Source organism: Falco rusticolus, chromosome 13 (assembly GCF_015220075.1).
Source record: "Falco rusticolus isolate bFalRus1 chromosome 13, bFalRus1.pri, whole genome shotgun sequence".
NCBI classification, from domain to species: Eukaryota; Metazoa; Chordata; class Aves; order Falconiformes; family Falconidae; genus Falco; species Falco rusticolus.
The window spans coordinates 4,021,574-4,039,039 of record NC_051199.1 but is presented as its reverse complement, the minus strand read 5'-3'; the positions used below and the strand labels follow the sequence as shown (position 1 = coordinate 4,039,039).

At 39.9% G+C, this 17,466-nt stretch overlaps 1 protein-coding gene across 15 annotated transcripts in view; it reads right to left on the bottom strand.

Moving 5' to 3' along the window:
* The window catches only part of GIGYF2 (GRB10 interacting GYF protein 2), a 79,069-nt gene that overhangs the window by 7,090 nt on the left and 54,513 nt on the right, over positions 1-17,466 (bottom strand). For 6 of the 15 annotated variants that reach the window (XM_037406441.1, XM_037406453.1, XM_037406442.1 and 3 more), the window contains 15 exons: positions 15,464-15,681; positions 15,213-15,375; positions 14,926-15,126; positions 14,211-14,401; positions 13,444-13,603; positions 11,358-11,524; positions 10,879-10,967; positions 9,767-9,874; positions 9,104-9,201; positions 8,507-8,607; positions 7,540-7,701; positions 5,638-5,739; positions 2,575-2,733; positions 1,173-1,409; positions 455-577 (listed from right to left, as the gene is read on the bottom strand). In XM_037406441.1, coding sequence (XP_037262338.1) covers positions 455-577; positions 1,173-1,409; positions 2,575-2,733; positions 5,638-5,739; positions 7,540-7,701; positions 8,507-8,607; positions 9,104-9,201; positions 9,767-9,874; positions 10,879-10,967; positions 11,358-11,524; positions 13,444-13,603; positions 14,211-14,401; positions 14,926-15,126; positions 15,213-15,375; positions 15,464-15,681 — 2,279 coding nt within the window. The remainder of the gene's footprint in view (positions 1-454; positions 578-1,172; positions 1,410-2,574; positions 2,734-5,637; positions 5,740-7,539; positions 7,702-8,506; positions 8,608-9,103; positions 9,202-9,766; positions 9,875-10,878; positions 10,968-11,357; positions 11,525-13,443; positions 13,604-14,210; positions 14,402-14,925; positions 15,127-15,212; positions 15,376-15,463; positions 15,682-17,466) is intronic. The other 9 variants (XM_037406446.1, XM_037406447.1, XM_037406448.1 and 6 more) reach the window with 9 other exon arrangements.

The following is a 17,466-nucleotide window of genomic DNA, read 5'->3' as shown; positions in this document are numbered from 1 at the left end:
TACTAAGTAACCAGTAGATACAAACTTGTTTATTAGCCTAGCACAGATTAAGTTTGTCAAGTCATGACTGCAGCCAGCAAAGCATTTAAAGTCTTGGAGGAATACCTTCTCTCCTACCATCATTTGTTTGTTGCCCCATCCCCCCGTCCCCACCCGCCAACTGCCCTGGCCTTATGCCTATCTTCAAACATACCAGAGTTATGTTGTTCTGTGAACATATCATACCCCTAGGGTTAAAAGGGTACATTTTCCCCTCCTTTCAGATACTTGTATTAAGCAGCTACAAAAGTTTTCAAACTTACTGAACCTATGCCTGAAAGACAAGAGTTTTACTTGTGTTACACTATTTCAGAAAACACTGCTCATCCTCACCATTCCTTCTAATAACTTAACAGTTAAGCAGTCACAGTTCAGTCAATCCCAACAATTTACACTCTGTTACTGTTATATTTACCTCTTCTCGAAGCTGCCGTTCTCGTTCTTCTTCTAATTTCTGGATTTCTGCCAATGACAGTGTGGTCTGGGACTGACAAGCTCCTGAATTTGATTGCTGACCCCATGTTGAAGATGAAGGGAGCTGGGCAAAAACCCCACATCATTAGGAATTACAAAATGTGTTAAGAGAATACCGAAGTATAATCATGAAAAATCAGTTTAAGCCCAGGGGAAAAGAAAGGCCACCTTTAAAGTTTAACAGAACACCGGGAAGAATAAAATGGTAATAATGAAGTATAAAAAAGGTATTAAGTATAAACTTTCAAAGTCGCTTTAAATTGCCCTCTAACATATCATAGTCTCAAAGACAGTGTATCAAGAGTAACCTAACACATCCCTGACTGGAAAAGAGCAATCAATTTTGATTTCAAAGACTTCAGGAACTCCAAGCTTTAGAAACTTTGCACTGGCCCTTGCTCATTGCAGCAGAAAAAGCATCTGTATTAATCTGTGAATCCCTTTCCAGTAGGCTTCTATCGACCGAACCGTTTTCTTTTATATCTTACATCCTCCCCTTGTTTCTCCCATCACCTTCACCATCAAGTATTTACCCTCTTCCCTCTCCAGATAGTTCATCCGTCCCTGCTCTGTTCAAGCTAGTCTAGACAACCCTGAATCCAGCTGTGGTTTTACTTAATAGACTGAAGGAGGAAGTCAAACTGTAGGGAACACATTACCTTCATTTGTGCAAGTTGCTGCTGTTGCTGCTGCTGCTGCAGCCGTCGTAAAGCCTCCTGCTGCTGCTGCCTCTGTCTCATTATTTCTTTCTGGCGCTGGAGTTCCAGCTCCTTGCGCTTTCGCTCTTCTTCTTCAAGCCGCTGTCTGGCTGCCTCTTCTTCCATGCGTAGCCGACTTTCCTCAAGTCGCCGTTGAGCTTCCTCCTCTTCACGTGCCCACTTGGCAGCCTCCTCTTCCTTCCCAGGACAAAGAGAAGTAAAGTCTAAGTTGACTTAAAAAAAATCAACATTACTCCTACTTTGTGATAGTACATTCTGACAGAACAGAACCTTTGTATCTAATCAGTGCTGTTTAGGTTGTTCATTTACTTTTACATTTCTCAGGCAAGAAAGCCCAATAACATAGTTTATAACCCCTAAAGATACAAGCTCCCCATTGCACCACCAAGGAACTTCACAGAGAATGCCATCTCCCTAGCTCAGGCTAGCTAATTTCATACCACTTCCCTTCCAGGAATTCTGCACCTTTCAGTCTGAGCTTCCATCTCCTTAAACTACTTATAATCAAGTACCACTACACTTTCAGTGAAATAAAACTAATAAAAAGAGAAGATGCTTTGACATGAAAGAAGAAAGCAGGTGACAGACTGTTTACTATTGTTACTTAGCAATACAGTTGCAAAGGAAAAGATGCTTCTGCTAACAAAGGAGATGATGACTGTATGGTGAGACAGAAATGGTGATAAATGTCTTGTGAGGGACAGCTGTGAAAAAGGATTTTAAAATAATAACTGGCAATCCTGAAATGGACCTCGAAGTTAATGTGAAGCCAATCACGTTTTAAGATCAATTTGATTTATGGACCGTGACATTATCAATTAAGGGGCTCGAAGCTCAAGTTCCCCAATACTGACTTCTGATACTGACCCTGAGGAAACAAAACTGGTAATAGTAAGACAAGTAAACTGTGGCAGTGAGGATACTCTTGGCATAGTACAGACCGACTGGCAAAACTGATAGTCTCAGATGATGTAGAAGATAACAGTTCTACAGTAAAGGGCTCAGAGAGTGACAATTCAAAACAAACTATTATTCTGGTACTGTGCTCTACCCTTCTTTTGAAGAAAGGAGCAGAAATACCATGCTGCAAAGCCATTCTTAAGGCTCGAGCATGAAAGAAAACACTCCTTCAACACAAACCTTTTCCAAAGGCCAGACTGGATTCTGATTATTTCATCTGAAATCAGGATGCATGTAAACAACCTATTTTTCATTCACTTGACACTGTCTACAAGCTTTGCTTTCTTCCACCAAAACTGATTGTCTCCAGGCATAGATTCAAGTTTCAAAGCTTGTTCATTGTGGCAGCCTCTCTAATGAAATGTAATAGGTCCCTTTTCACCTGTTTACGAATTAACTCCTCTCGCTGCCGCCTTTCCTCCTCTTCTCTTCTTCTCTCTTCCAATCTTCTAAGTGCTTCCTCCTGTTGTTGCCGCTCCTCTTCCTCCCGCTGCCGCCTTAGTGCAATTTCCTGCTCTCGTTGTCGCCTCAGGGCTTCCTCCTGGAGTTGGGAACAAAATGTCAATCTATAAATGCCATTTTATTGACGCACTGCATCAGAACACAGACTACAACATGATCTGGCCAGATAAATGGCCTCAAGAAAAGCTCCATAGCTCCAAGCTATGCACTACCAAATCAACTGTATTGAACACTACAGACCCACATATTACATTTTTGGATGGAATGTGCATCTCATACTCAATTACTTCAATGAAAATAACACACACATGAAATCGTTGCCTATCTTTTGATGTTAAAAAGAATGGTGTTGAGAATGAAAGCAAAAGGTGAGACTCTTTCCAATAAGTACTAACTGTACTTGAACAGATATATGTATTTTATTGTGTGGGTATCATTAATCCTCTTTTTTTTTTTCTTTTTTGAATGTCAGCTATAAGCTGGAAGTTTCCCTACTTATAGGAGTTTCTAAACACTGACTACTCAAGTGTACTACAAAACTCAAACCACATCTCCAGACAGCAGAAATAAGCTGAAGGAGCCCAGTGCACTTAAGGACATAAACCTTTGGAAGCCTCGGAGATGTGGAAGGGCTTTGACGGGGCTATTCCTAAGCTATTTAAATATCATGGGCAACAAAAGGTCTCTTTGAAGGCTTTGATTTTGGGCTATCCCTACACTATTTAAATAGCTTCCAATAAATTATGTTTTGCTTTCCAAGTATTTATTTACTTAACTCAAAAATAAAATACCAGCACCCTTTCCTACTGCTCTGAAAACCAACACAAACAGAAATTTTTCCATTCTGTTACATGGTTTTTTGGAGGAGTGGGGCACAACTGGCCTTTGGCTGGCTTCATGTGTATTGTTAAATGGGAGCACATCTGTGCAATTTTTCCCCCAGTTCTGACTTTCTGTTGCATAAAATAGCCTTGTCTTTTGCTGCCTTTTCTGATCTCTGAAGTCCAGCAACTGTGTAACTGTCAAGGCCACCCTGCTGTTCAACCCTTCTATTCTCTCCACTTTCTGACTTGTCCTACCAGCTCAACCTGAAGATCCTACTTTTTGGACACAAACTTTAAGCTTTCATAAATATTTTCCTTTTGAACAGTCAGTACTGTGCCATCGTACTCTTAATTTTTATAAGCAATACATTATTCACAAGATGAAGGAAGACTAATTGTGCATCATGAATATAAATTTTGAACTCTGGTAAATCAAGAAGTTAATCCTGAAATCTAAGAATCTTTTACTAAATTTGATACCAAACCTTCATCTACACACAGCATAGATAAACTGCAATACAGTTCACTGAACAACTGAACCAAGTTTCTCTCTCTGACAACGGCTTCAGACATCTACAGTATAACTGTCAGTAGACAGAACATCTTTTAGAAGCAATCCTATGGCATTGAAGAGCAGCTGGCTGCAAGCCAAGAAGTAATTCATATGCCTGTATATCACTTAAGTGGTTTAGGACTAATGTAAGTGCAATAAGTGGAAGTTTTATTTCCACTAGCTGGAAATTCAACAGTAGCCTGTGAGTCATTTTCTCATTAATCAGGTACTTGATTTGCATATTCACAAAAGCTTCAGGCACCACATGCAACACCTAGACCATTTTTGTAACTTAGGCTTGTAACTGTATTAATTGGACACACGCAGTCAAGTCACAGTAATGAAGTGTCCCCAATACAAGTGCTGAAAAATTTCTGCTTGTTGTTTCTTTTACTGAAAAGTCTATGAGGAGGCTGGAGGTGTGCCAGTTTGGTTTGACTAGAGACCACACACCAGGATCTCTGCTCAGGATGCCTAGCTGCCAGCCAGGCTGTGGGGGGATGTTTGGCACTAGTCACTGGCATAACACATAGTACGTGAGAAAAAAACAGTCACAAAGTCCTCCCAAACGACAGCAGTTCATTGACATCTCTGCCCTACTTTCCCTTCGGGAAATGAGGCTAGAATTGTCATTAATAAAGCTCTAGGGATCTCCTTCTTGCTCAGGCATGCCAGAAGAGACACTGATGAATGACAGCAATTTAAAAAAACAGACTTCTCTCCCCTAGAGAACTAAAGATGAACAGTGTTGTACCAACATGAGGAAAAAAAAATCTGCAAGATTATGAAAAGCTGGGAACCACGTGGCTGATGCAATTCTTTTTTCCTACTCTTCACAGCTATAGAAAAAGTTGTCTTAATATTTGCTTCTGTATCTTCTTATTATTCAATGTTTTTGTTTGAGCATGTGACCAAAAACATTCAAAGCTCTCCAGCTTTCTGCCACTGACTTGTATGGAAAAAAAGACTCATTCCTTTGGCTCTTACTGCTCCCATATTCATGGCTTCCTGCTCCATGAGAATCCCAATATTCTTTAGCATCTTTTCCAGTAATTGTTTTCAAGGACACATATCTTTCTGTACAGACAACTTACTTGAGATCTTTCAAAATATCTTATTGCAATATTGTCATATTGCAGAAAATCCTTAAGTAGCAATCCCCATTACAATAGACTCTGGATTCTTGAACAAAATATTATAGAATTTTTTGCAGTTAGTAACATCTCCAATTCTGCTTGTCTATATTACTAGAGTTTACAAATCTTTTTGTTTTGTGGGTATCATCTTTGAACCAGGCACTTTAAAACAAGCACTAAAGATATATTCAGAGAAAACAATTATTAGCTAATTATTAAACCTCAAATTTTGTTCCTGAAAGCAATCAAATCATTACAAAGCAGAAGATATCAGACCAGAAACAAAAAAAGAAATACAGGAACTACACAAGCTGGACATTACTGTTTGCAATTCTACAGTGCAAGTAATTGATGAAAACTATTAACAGAACTGGATTCAACATTTGGTATGACATTTCATCCTACAGAATTGAATTTCTATGAGTTATTTTTTTTATTTAGAATTCACCATCAACAGCGTATTTACTAACCTTATATACTAGTCTTTTATGCAGTATTACATCAAAAGCCTTCCTGAAGTCCAGGCAGATTAAGTCTACTGCTTCACCCCTCTCAGCTCTCACTGTCATCTCCTCAAAAGAAGTTAATCAAATTTGTTAAGCATCATCTCCTCTGTATAAATCCATGCTAATAAATCAGTTCATCCCTGATTCTACAATGCCTTCCAGTACAGAAGTCAGATTCAAATATTAGACCAGTTTTTTTTTAAATACAGAATACAATATTATTTTTTCTTTCCAGAGAAGAGCTAAAACTCTGTTACCTTTTCAAGACATTACTGCTCAGAATTAAGCATTGTCGCAATTATTCCATCAATAATGAACTAAGATATCTGCTGTTACTGCTTTTCAACCCCATTCTGCTTCCTCCTTGTAAATAATTATTTCCCATGACATCTCAGAAAGGGAGTCAGATTGTTTACTGTACAAATCCAAAGTGGACAAAAACCTCTGGAATTTAATGGACATTTCTAAGATGTTATACACAGTAGCAAAACTGTTAGTCTGAAAACAAACAACCCAAGTCTATTTATTTGAAGCCACCATGGATGACACACATTGAGTTACCAGGTGATCAGCTGAAAAATTAAGTCATTATTGAAACAGATCTAAAGCAACTCAACTCAAAAGTTAAACTTCTGAGTATATTGCTTTAACGCTACAGTGAAGCTTAAACTCGAGCTTCCACTGTATACCATAATGACTTGCTGTACACAAAAGTAGATACAGTAGAAAGGAGCCATTTATTTATAGATTTGATTCTTAAAGATACCATGAAAGCTAACCACATATCATGCTGCAGTCTATTAAAATAGATCTTCAGTGACAAAACCCAAACACTGCGTGAACTGAGGTCTATGACTAACTTAGAAATAAAAGTAAAGATTCTACTAGAGGCTTCCTCAGAAGTGTCTGACCCTTAAACCAGGAAATACACTTACAATTGCCCACCTAAGCACATAGAAAATATTATAAAGGACAAAATTATTTATGAATGCCTATTATTCATGTGCTACTTCACAAGGCATTTATTAACTCCTTAGTGAACAACCTCAACAATGTGCTTGCCCTTAACCTTCACATGCAGAGTGAAAACTAACTTTCACTGTCTTTCCCTCCTACAACACTTGAGGAACAGATGTAAGCTAGAAACATCAAGCTAGTAATACCTCCATTGTATATTCTTGTAAGATTAAGAACATACTACATATCCAACATTCATTCTCCTACTTTGACACAGATCACAATTAATTTTAACAAGTCTGTTCATCCAAACTACATCCCTTCCTTTCCTATCAACTCAGGAAAATAAAGCTGGTAAGATTCTACAACACAATCCAGATAATCACTTATTCAAAAAGATTATTTACTAATCTTTTACTAAGTTTAAAAGCAGGGGAAAAAATAAGCTAAATGTTACATCCATTTTCTCCAGTGAATCACTCTCTATATTCAGTTGTTTCAAACAGCTGCTCAAGCTCCAGTCTACTCCAGAACATACCCTTACCAAAACACTAGACTCCATAAATGGTGAATAAAGATTAAACATACAATAACTGGGCAACTAACTGAAGTCTAATATCGACACTAAGCAGCTGGGAGGATATTTCACATGGAATAAAGCCTCTCAGCTCACAAACAGGAACCTATCTCAAAGTGAATCATCAATGCAGTCTGAGATGTGGGCTATCTGGGCTCTCAAACTGAAAATCAAGAACAAAAGAAGAATAATTTCATATACTCACATGAAAAATATTAAAACTGTCTCCATACACACCTACCAAAGATTAATCAGACCCCACAGGACTCTTAAAAGTGAGTTTTATAAAGTATTAAAATTAATTAGAGATTAACTACATTGAGGAAACTCACTTGCTTCCTGCGGGCCAGTTCTTCTTCTTCCCGTCGTTTCCTCTCATCTTCCTGCTGCCTCCTAAGTAGCTCTTCTTGTTGCCTCCGAAGCTCCTCCTGCCTTTTCCTCTCCTCTTCCTCTCGTTTGGCCCTCATTTCCACTTCTCTCCTCTCTTGCTCTAGCTACAATTCACATAAAACTATACTCAGATGCAGGTAACGTATTCCTACACCAGTTCTTAGGGCAGCTCTGCTGAGATTATAGTAACAACATAACAGATGAAGCCTCTGACAGATGCTCTCCCTTATTGCAATTTTACCTATCAGCTGGCTGCCTACTGGGGTCAGATTCCTGAAATAGCCTAGAACAATTTCTGACAATTTCTGTTCTGTAACAAACACCAGTTCTCTAGTCAGTCTTTCTACATCAGCTCCTCAAAATAACCTCTGACTTTAGAAGCTAGTAGCGAGTTGCTTTGCAGACATAAAATAATCAGTTTCAGGAAATGTACAGAATCATACAGGTTCAAACTTACAAAAATAATTTAATACTAGAGTAAGTGTGAAACGACCCTGACCAACAGGACTCTTATGATTTCCCAAACAACTCCAGTAAAAAGATGCCAGGATTAAGAGAACAACTACCTGCTCCTACTCAGGGTTTGGCATGACAGCTCATGATGATCCCATTTTAAAATAGAGGTGGCTAGCAAAGAGTTTTTAATTACAAGTGTAAAACACATAACCAGTACTTTAGAGGTCAGTAGTACCTCCACAGCAATTGTTTCCAAACAGCAGTCCACAAGGATTTCGTAACTGGTTTCTCCAACCCCCTATTCTCTTTATAGTGTTTTCCATGAAAATCTGATCAAAAAATCATACAGAGTGGCCTAAAGATTGAAGGGCTAATAGTCTTCCATTGGCTCAAGAAACAGTTACATTGCAGAACAGCAATCCCGACTTCTTACAGTACAAAACAGTTTCTGACCTTTGCAGCTTTGGCCTTCTCGAGCTGCTGAAGTTGTTCTAGAGCTGGTCCCTGAGCTGCAGTATCAATGGGGAGATCCCAGACACTGCTTCCTTCCCAGACTAGACAGTGAAGAAAACAAACATTGACAAGCAAAAGTAAGCACATCAACAAAAAACAACTGAAAGGGGAAAACCCTGCGTATGCCGTTACGTTTTAAGAAATAAAACCGTAACACATTAGTCTCAGTCAGTAGAGGGCCACCTTATCTTCCTATAGAACAGCGTTTGTCCATTAGTGAAGCAAGGCTGGGTTTCCTACAAAATTCTACACAAAAACCAGCTATTCAAACTCTTCCCATCAGAGCAGAATGCCTTTAAAATACAACACTCAATCCCTCTGAATCAAGATTTCCCATAACCATCCGCAAAATTACCATCATCTTCACAGCTCTCAAATGGAGTTTAAACTGCAAGGCAAAGTAGGCTGAACCAGTTAAAAAATACTGATGCAGGAATAATTCCCCCTAGTGTCAAAAAGGGAGCAATCATCTCAAAGATGCTGGCTCTTAATCCATGAACTTTTCTCATCCGATCTGACACATGCTAAGCATCTTACCTGTAGGCTGTGAAGCTGACTGAAGTTCCCATATTGAGCCAGTGTCCGGCACTGACACAGACCTTGTAACAGGTGGCATCATGTTCTGTTCAGATATTCTGTAATACCAACAGGAAGAGTCAACATGCCACTTCCAGGGAGAGGAGTGCTCTGAACACGCATGAGATTCAGTAACTTGTAACATACTCCTTTCCTTCCACACCTCTATTTAAAATAAAAATACGATGTGGACAACACTAGCTGCTTGCAGAGTTCTTGCTCATCTCACCCCTGCCACCAAGTTAAGGGCTAAGCCAGCTACTGCTACAGTTTTGCATTTGCCGCTCACAGGCTACTTTGAAGAACAAGCATCTAGTATTGCAGAACTCAATCGGCAAAGCCATTCTGTTACCAGCACAACAGATCTGTCAAACAGGTATGATTTCAACTATAAAATTCTTCCTTGACATTTTCATAGACATTCTCCAAGGTAAAGGCTGCATATATAAAGTAGTATTCTACATCCTGTAACGTTTCATATTCACACAGCCTTTAAAATATGTAATGCTCAAATATGAGTAACCTTGAATAGGACAGGACCACTCACAAAATTATAATAATCATTATATTCAACTTAAAGAGTACAGGAAGAATGGAATTCAGTTCAAGTCTGGGCTAACTCACCTCATCTTCAGGGCCTGGAATTGTTGCAAGAGAATAGCGAGCTGCTGCTGCTGCTGGGATGAGAGGGCTGCCTTTTGCTGCTGAGCCAGCATCTGTGCATATTGTTGTCTTCAAAAGAGAAGCAGAGAATCACTGGTATTTGTTCACTTGCTTATTTATATAATGCCCAAGTTGCAGAAGTTGTGCATAGGTTCACTCTCTGGGACTAATGCCCACTGACCTGTACAACGTACATGCTAAATACTACAGGGAACCACAGAATGGGGCCTTGGAAAGAATCAAAATAGAAGAATACAACAAATTGGCCCACATAAACAAAACCAAATTTCTCTTCACCCTCAACTATGTCAACTGATTATTGCTGTCCAATGTTTCTAAGCTGTGCAACACTACTTCCCTTTTTCTATAAATTACAGACTGCTCGAATTCATCTGGCTTTGACAACTGCCTACCTACACAAAACCATCTCTTCCCCAGCATGTTAAGGTATCCCCTAGCAGAGGGGCAGGCTCTTGCCTTATCAAGTCATAAGCTGACAATCAGTATTCAAAAACCATTTGGCACACACTTTCAAGACCCCTTGAACAAGTAATCCGATTGCTTTCTTTTCACCAAGCTCCTACAAAATAAGTTTTTTAGGAACTGTCCAGAACTGAACAACTGACAACTTTGGCAAGATGGATGACATACTGCTTTCTCCAGCAGTAACCTTCCACTGATCTCTGAAAAGCTGAGCAAGCAGACCAAAAGCTCTGCCTTCTCCATTTGCAGTTCAAAAGATGTGTAGCCTTCCCTTGACTCCAGAAACATCACAATAAGGACAGCTGGGATTCAGTTTGATCATAATGACTACCTATGTATCAGGTCTCACCAAAGCAGCTATGCACAACACCAAAAAACACCCTGAAAAGAGTGCCTGAGGTAGCCACACTCTGTCCTAATCCTGTAGGCTATCGAGCCTCTGGTGTTTGTGGAAGCAGGCTACTGCTGGTGGAGGTGAAGCACTCCCAGCCCACTGCCCAAGGAAACAACGACAAGAAGCTGAACCCAGATGATTAAAAATGCAGAGCAGAACACAGCCACTGGAAGATCTCTGGGACAGGCAGTCTTACTGTATTAAAAGATGCTGATACTGGAGGTGCTGCATTTGGATCAGGGCCAACTCTTGTTGTCTAGTCAGCCGTTCTTGGTCCAGCTCGCCCTATGTTTAGGGATAAAAAATTCTATATTAATAACATATAATAGCATATTTCAAATGCAGGCAATGTTAAGAGTTGCATTCTGAACTGAAGAGACAAAGAAAACAGAAAAATGCCTAGACAGAGACCAATATTTACAAAGCTTGGAGTACAGTGACTGTGAAATACACAGCACTTGTATGTATCACAGAACAAAGCCTTCCAGCCACAGACACGGCAAACCAAATATTTTTACACTGAGTATCTTTTCTCCTCTTAAAAAGGTATTTTAAGAGAGTTCAGCTTTGGTGCTTGGAATACCTGCAAGTCCAAGACAGAGCAGTTGACAAGTAAGTAATTCCATTTCTATTTGTTACAGGACTATTTGAATACTGCAATTGTCACATAATTACCAGATGTGGAAGAGGTGCTGGACCTGGAGTGAAGGGAACCCTGCCCCACATTTTCATGATGTCTCCAAGCGGCTGGAAAGTCTCATCACAGGCTCTCTTAACCAACAGTGACATAGTGAAGTATCCGGCCTGGAACCACTCTGCCATCTCCTGATTACTGAAAGGACCTGAAATAACATCAACCAATACACACAGGGGGAAGGGGAAGTAAGGCAAAGTTGAGCATACTGGAAACAAAGAGCATGGGTGCTTGCTAAAGTAACACAGTACTTTAGTATCAGGCATTCCTGTCCGCCTCATCCATTTGGCCGGACAGACGGTACACTCAAGGCTGGAGTGCCAGTGCACATACCTAGATTGTTACATTGGCTACCACATTCCCCCAGACAGTCTTTAATGAAAAGTACATGACTGCTTTTACCATGCACTGGAGGGAGATGAGTCAGCTTCAAGATGGAAGTGAAGCCACAGTGGTGTGGAGCTTGGTTGAGCTAATACATGCCCTGCCTTCCAGAAAAGCTTGCTACTTCAGGCTCAGCATCCGATTGACGACACCTGCGATTTCCAGTTTGGACCTCAGCAGCATCCACTAGCTGACAGTGCTAAAAGCACAAGTGCTCCTTTCCTAACATCTACCACACAGATTATTAAACAATCTTATTAGCCTGTTTAAACTCTTGCCTTCAAATCAGAGAAATTGATGTTTTATAGTTTTCCTTCCAGAACTCAGCAGATGAGCAGATCCACCTCTGAGCAGACCATTAGATTATTTAAGATAACAAGGAAACCAGTTTCTCTTTTTTCTCAAGAAGCTACACACTCTTCCCTCTCTTCCTCTTTTTCCTGAGAAAGATTTCAGTCGCTCCCTTCAAAGAAGCACTCCTACACTAATTTTACATATTCAAATGGACACAAAGCTAGTATAAACAAACCAGATTATTTAACAAAGAACCACATAAATAAAAAGTTTTGCAAAAATATCTTCTGGAAAGCAAGAATGTTGTGTACTTATTGCCTTCTCTTTAAGAAGTATCTCGAGATGCTAATTCCTTCCAGAGAGGTATCCCAAGAAAGTATTACGTGGGAGTGTCTACTTCTGGAGGTCAAGGAAGTACTCCAATAAGAACCTGTTAGGATTGTCACTGAGCAATAAACACCCAGCAGCAACTAACATACAGTTTCAAACACACTGAGCAAACAACAATGCTTTATAGTTAACATCCTTCAAAGGGGTGAGAAGAAAACCCTAAAGATGTGAAATACCTGCAGACAAGAGACTGGGACAGGTCCCACAAATCCTGTTTAGAGTTCATAGCTGAGGAAGTTACACTAAACAGCGTTAGCAGCTACTACTTAGCAAAGTACAGCCAGTACGGAACTCACTGCCTCATTACATTTTTGGGAGGCAGCTAAGCAGCTGCTAAAACAGAGCCCCAAGACCTCCAAAAGAAAAGTACCTTCTGAAAGCAAAGATGCAAGTATCTATACAAAAGGCCTATTCCAACTTTCACTGCATGAAAACCAATTGAGATTTCTCAGCAAAAACTGCAAACATGGAACAGTTGATAGTATATGAACTAATAATGCACTGGCTGCAAGCGCAATTTAAATTGAGATCACACACAAGCACTGGCTTGTGAAAAATAGTTTCCTCTTTGCTCTAGATTCTAAACAAGTTAACCTTCCCTGTATACTCAATGTCTTCAGGCTGAGACTAGAAAACAGACTTCAGTGTTTCTCACAGATTCTTCAACAAGCTATGGAATGAATGGTCATATTCTTGTTTTGTTTCTACAATTAGCTGGAAATCTGATAAATACTAGCATGAAAAACATTTTAGTCTAACCTCAATTTACAGAAACACGAAATGATGGCTAACCTTAACCACAATAAAGTATAATTCTGGACATCAGGCATGCTGAGCTGATGGAGCAGTGATGAGTAGATCTATTTTCAAAATCTAATTCTAGAGTGGCAAACTCCCTGTACGGTTTTTGTAACAACAAGCATCAGTTATCTGTTGGTGGTAACTCTGTGAACTAACAGTCTGTGAAGCAAAGAGGAAGTGTAAAGGGCACAGACCTACCCTGAATTTCTCCTTGTGGATCTTTGTAGTACCACTTCTGCATGGCTTCATGGAACAATGGCATAGAGGAACCCTTTGCTCTGTGCTCTTGAATTTTTGCCGCTAGTCTTTCATCATCAAGGGCACTGTCCTGCAAGTACGCCACCATTTTCTCTGCTTGCTGCAGGAGACATCAAAATGAGCAAGGAATACAAGAGTTAGATGTGTGCTTACAGATTTGAAAATGAGTGCACCAAATACAACAACCTTGTACTACCCAGTGCTCAGTCTACCACCTTATCAGAATCCTGAATAAGCATTCACCTGCTTAAATAAAGCTTTCAAACAACTTGCCAAGGTCTCACAGTATCACGGTGAAAACCAAAACAGGTATGGGAACACCAGCAGGAAAAACGCTCAATATTCCAGCAGTCACTAAACCCTCTTGAACGCAGTCTGTACATAATTTATGTATTTGTTAACTTTTTTAAAAAACATATAGGGCATACCGGTTTATGGTTTCTCAAGGCAAATGGTAAGGCTACTTGACAGTGGTCACAAGCACTAGGATCTTTTAACAATGGGTACAGTACCCTTATTCAGAAAAATACTACATAGGCTTTAATTCTTAAAAAAATAATGGAGGAAAGAAAAGTAGCTTTTAGTATACATTGTGAAGTGTAATGTTTCAGCTGCACTTCTGTTTTTATGAGCTTTAAGTATTTTTTGCATTCTACATTACTCCAGTCTCATCATTGTCAACAACAAAGGAATTTGAGAAATGTTACCTGCTCCAGATGTTTGAGGCCCTCTTCATCATCTGGATCAGTAGGAATGTTGCCCATGCCTGGAGCAGCTGTGACAGGTGTCTGAACCGGACGCAGAGCAGGATTTGAATTGGAAACAGGAGGAGAAAGATGAGCAGGAGAAGCTGTGTCTGCAGAAATCTGCGACAAGGGTTGAGCAACAGAAGCCAAATCTAAAGAAAAATGTTAAAATTAGTTCATTCTCTTTAACGTACATGAAAATGACTTAAGAACTTACTGTAGAAAACATTCAACAGCTCAAAGCTGGCACCAAAGCAGAAGTATTTTCAGATCTTCCTGTATGTATCACACATTGGTACTGTGTACAGCACAGGCACCCAACAACTTCAAGCAACAAACATTTTAGTCCAAACAGTGTGGAATTCAGCACACTTTAGCATATCCCATTCCCTGGCCACATACATTTGTCCAGACTGACCTGCTCTAGCACATGTAGAGCTGTACCAGTGAGGTACATCCAAAATTAGCTCACACTTTTCTAGACTGTGTTGCAGTGTGAAGTACCAGTGCACTGTAACTATTTGAGATGGCATATCCAACAAATTCTCTATTTACAGACCAGTTGGTGAATTCCAGCTTTTCATCACCATAATCCAGTCCTTGCCTCTTAACAGAGACCAAGACTAATTGCAATGAGTAATGGAAACTTACTAATTATATTTATCAAGTTTATTACCTTCCCCTCTGCTGGACATTTTGGCTGGTGGTGTATTCTCTGTTCTATTCTCTTTATCTTCTGTTTTTTCTGTTCTTTCTGGCACAGACTCTTCCTTCCTTTCAAAAAGGCTTGTCTGCAGTGGGTCTGGAGGCTGGGATTTTGGCGGGGTATCTGACCTGGCAGCCGGTGAAGATGTTTGGACTGCTTCTTCCACTGCTTCTGTAACATTGCATGGTTCTACGTAACTGAATTAACAGAAATTATATACTGCAGCATAGAACAGATGCATGAGAAGTCCCCCTTACCTGCCACTACTCTATCTGTTTTCTCCCCCTCTTTCTTGGTGGTCTTTTCATGATCTTTGGCTTCTTCATTGTGGCTCCCTTCAGAGTCTGATCTTTCTTCCCCTTCTTCCACAGGTCGGAAGTCCATCTCCTGTTCCTCAGGGATCGGCTCCTTCTGCACCTTCTACAATGTCAACATAATTATCCATAATCCACCCAATGTAACAGGACATTTACTCAAAGTGAACAAAGGGCCCAAGACAGCTTTTCACCTTTAAAGAGAGAAATGCCCCCGAGGAGTCAAATGTTCCCATTTCTTCTTCTGCATCTTCTAAGCACCACTCAGGGAGACTGTCCCTGTCGTCATCCATGCTGCCACTCCCACACCGTACTCGTCGATAACCCCGTTCATCATCTCGTTCCCGGAAATCAAATTCAAACCTCCGTCGTCGCTCCATGTGTTCTCGCCAGCCTGCAGAACGAGGGCCGTCTAAGGCAGGGGGAAAGTAACTTTACAAGACAGTCCCGGGGGTAGTAGCTTACTTGGCAGGGTGAAGGGGTGGGTGAAGAGATCACAAACAGTGACAGAAATTCAGAAAGCCCCTACAGGATACAAACCACTGATGAACAGACATCTCAAAAGGACAAGGTAAAGAAAAGGAGTGTCTTACCATCAACCAGGAGACTTACAAATATTGTCCACTGTATATCTTCACATTATAAATTTCATGATAAGCATTAAAAAAACCCAACATGTAAGGCTAAGAAAGCTGGGCTGCATAATTTACAACATGCTGGAGCACCAAAATCAGAGAAGCAACACCAGGATGCTGATTGAATTTATCAGCCGTCCATCATCAGCTTTGATTTTTTCTTTGGCATCTTTGTAAGAGTTTATATTTTCTTTTAGGCTATCTGCAGAAGTCGCATCCTGAACAAACCACCCATGCTTTTATCCTCTTGTCCTCAGAGACACTTTTGCGCATTTATGCAAGAAGTGGATTGATGACTGTTCAAATACCTTTGAAAGTACTGTTAAGTCTCTCGAAAAAGTCATTACAAAAAAAGTAAATTTTTAGCCATGGAATACCAAAACATGGAAGGACAGTAAGAAAAGAGGAAAAACTTCCCAAATTAAATTAAAAATTTAATTTCACTTTTCTTTCTAATCCATTCAGAAGACATCTTCATTCAGCCAAACTTAAAATCCTGACTACAATAATGTTATTTAAACTGTAAAAAACCTGCTGTTAAGGAAAAACTGCAAGTGAAAGGATTGTGAATAGCTTTACATCCGACAGAAGCCATCTTTACCAGAAAGGTGCAATGCAAAAATGAAAGCACCTTAGTCTTTAGTGCTTTTAGTGGTGACTGCATTCTTTTCTGAAGGAAAAAAAAAAAATTTTGTCTTAATTTGTGCAATCAGTGCAGTCTCACAGTTTATCAAATGGCTACCAAAAAAATCACAGTGAAGAAAACACTGTCCTCTATTCAATTTGCTTCATGTGAATGAGGAACACTTCCACATCAAACCTAATACCTTAAGTATTAATATTAACCATGCAAAAATCCACCTTTGTCTCACAAATACAGGAAATGTAAAACAACCTCCTTCTAGAAACACTATGAACTTTAAGATTGTATTTTAAGACGGAAACACAAAAGGTTTCACTTTAACAAGGCCTTCACTATACCATATGTGTGCATTTGCAAATAATTCCACTGTGTAGCTTAAACTGTGCTTCTAGTTATGCCACGGAAACAAATAAGTGAAATTTTTGGTACGCAAAACTGTCAAATCAGTGTTCCAAGGCAACCTTTTTAATGTCATTAAGGAAAGACATAAGGTACAGTAAGCTTGCACTTATCCCATCTTTTCTGTCTGCTTTAAAGTAGTTCTTAACATCTTAGGCCTGTTATGTCAACATCTTGTTCATCAATAACTTCTCAAAAAATATGTAAGCAAAGACAAAGGCTCGCTAAAGATGCACTAATGGGGCGAGTACTCCAGAGAGCTCAAGTACACTTTTAGACACTTAAGATTCAGCTGGACAGGGTTCTGGGCCATCTTGCTGGACCATGCTTTCGCCAAGGTTGGACTAGATGATCCTTGAGGTACCCTCCAACCTGGTATTCTATGAAGCAATAACCATTTCGGGCATCCTCTTCAGAAAGGATCCCCGCACCATGCCCCAAGCACCTCTGCCCACAGCACCCTGGCCTCCGATTTCATGCAGACTCAGGAGGTGCAAGTTTCTAAGGGCCTTTTCAAGTG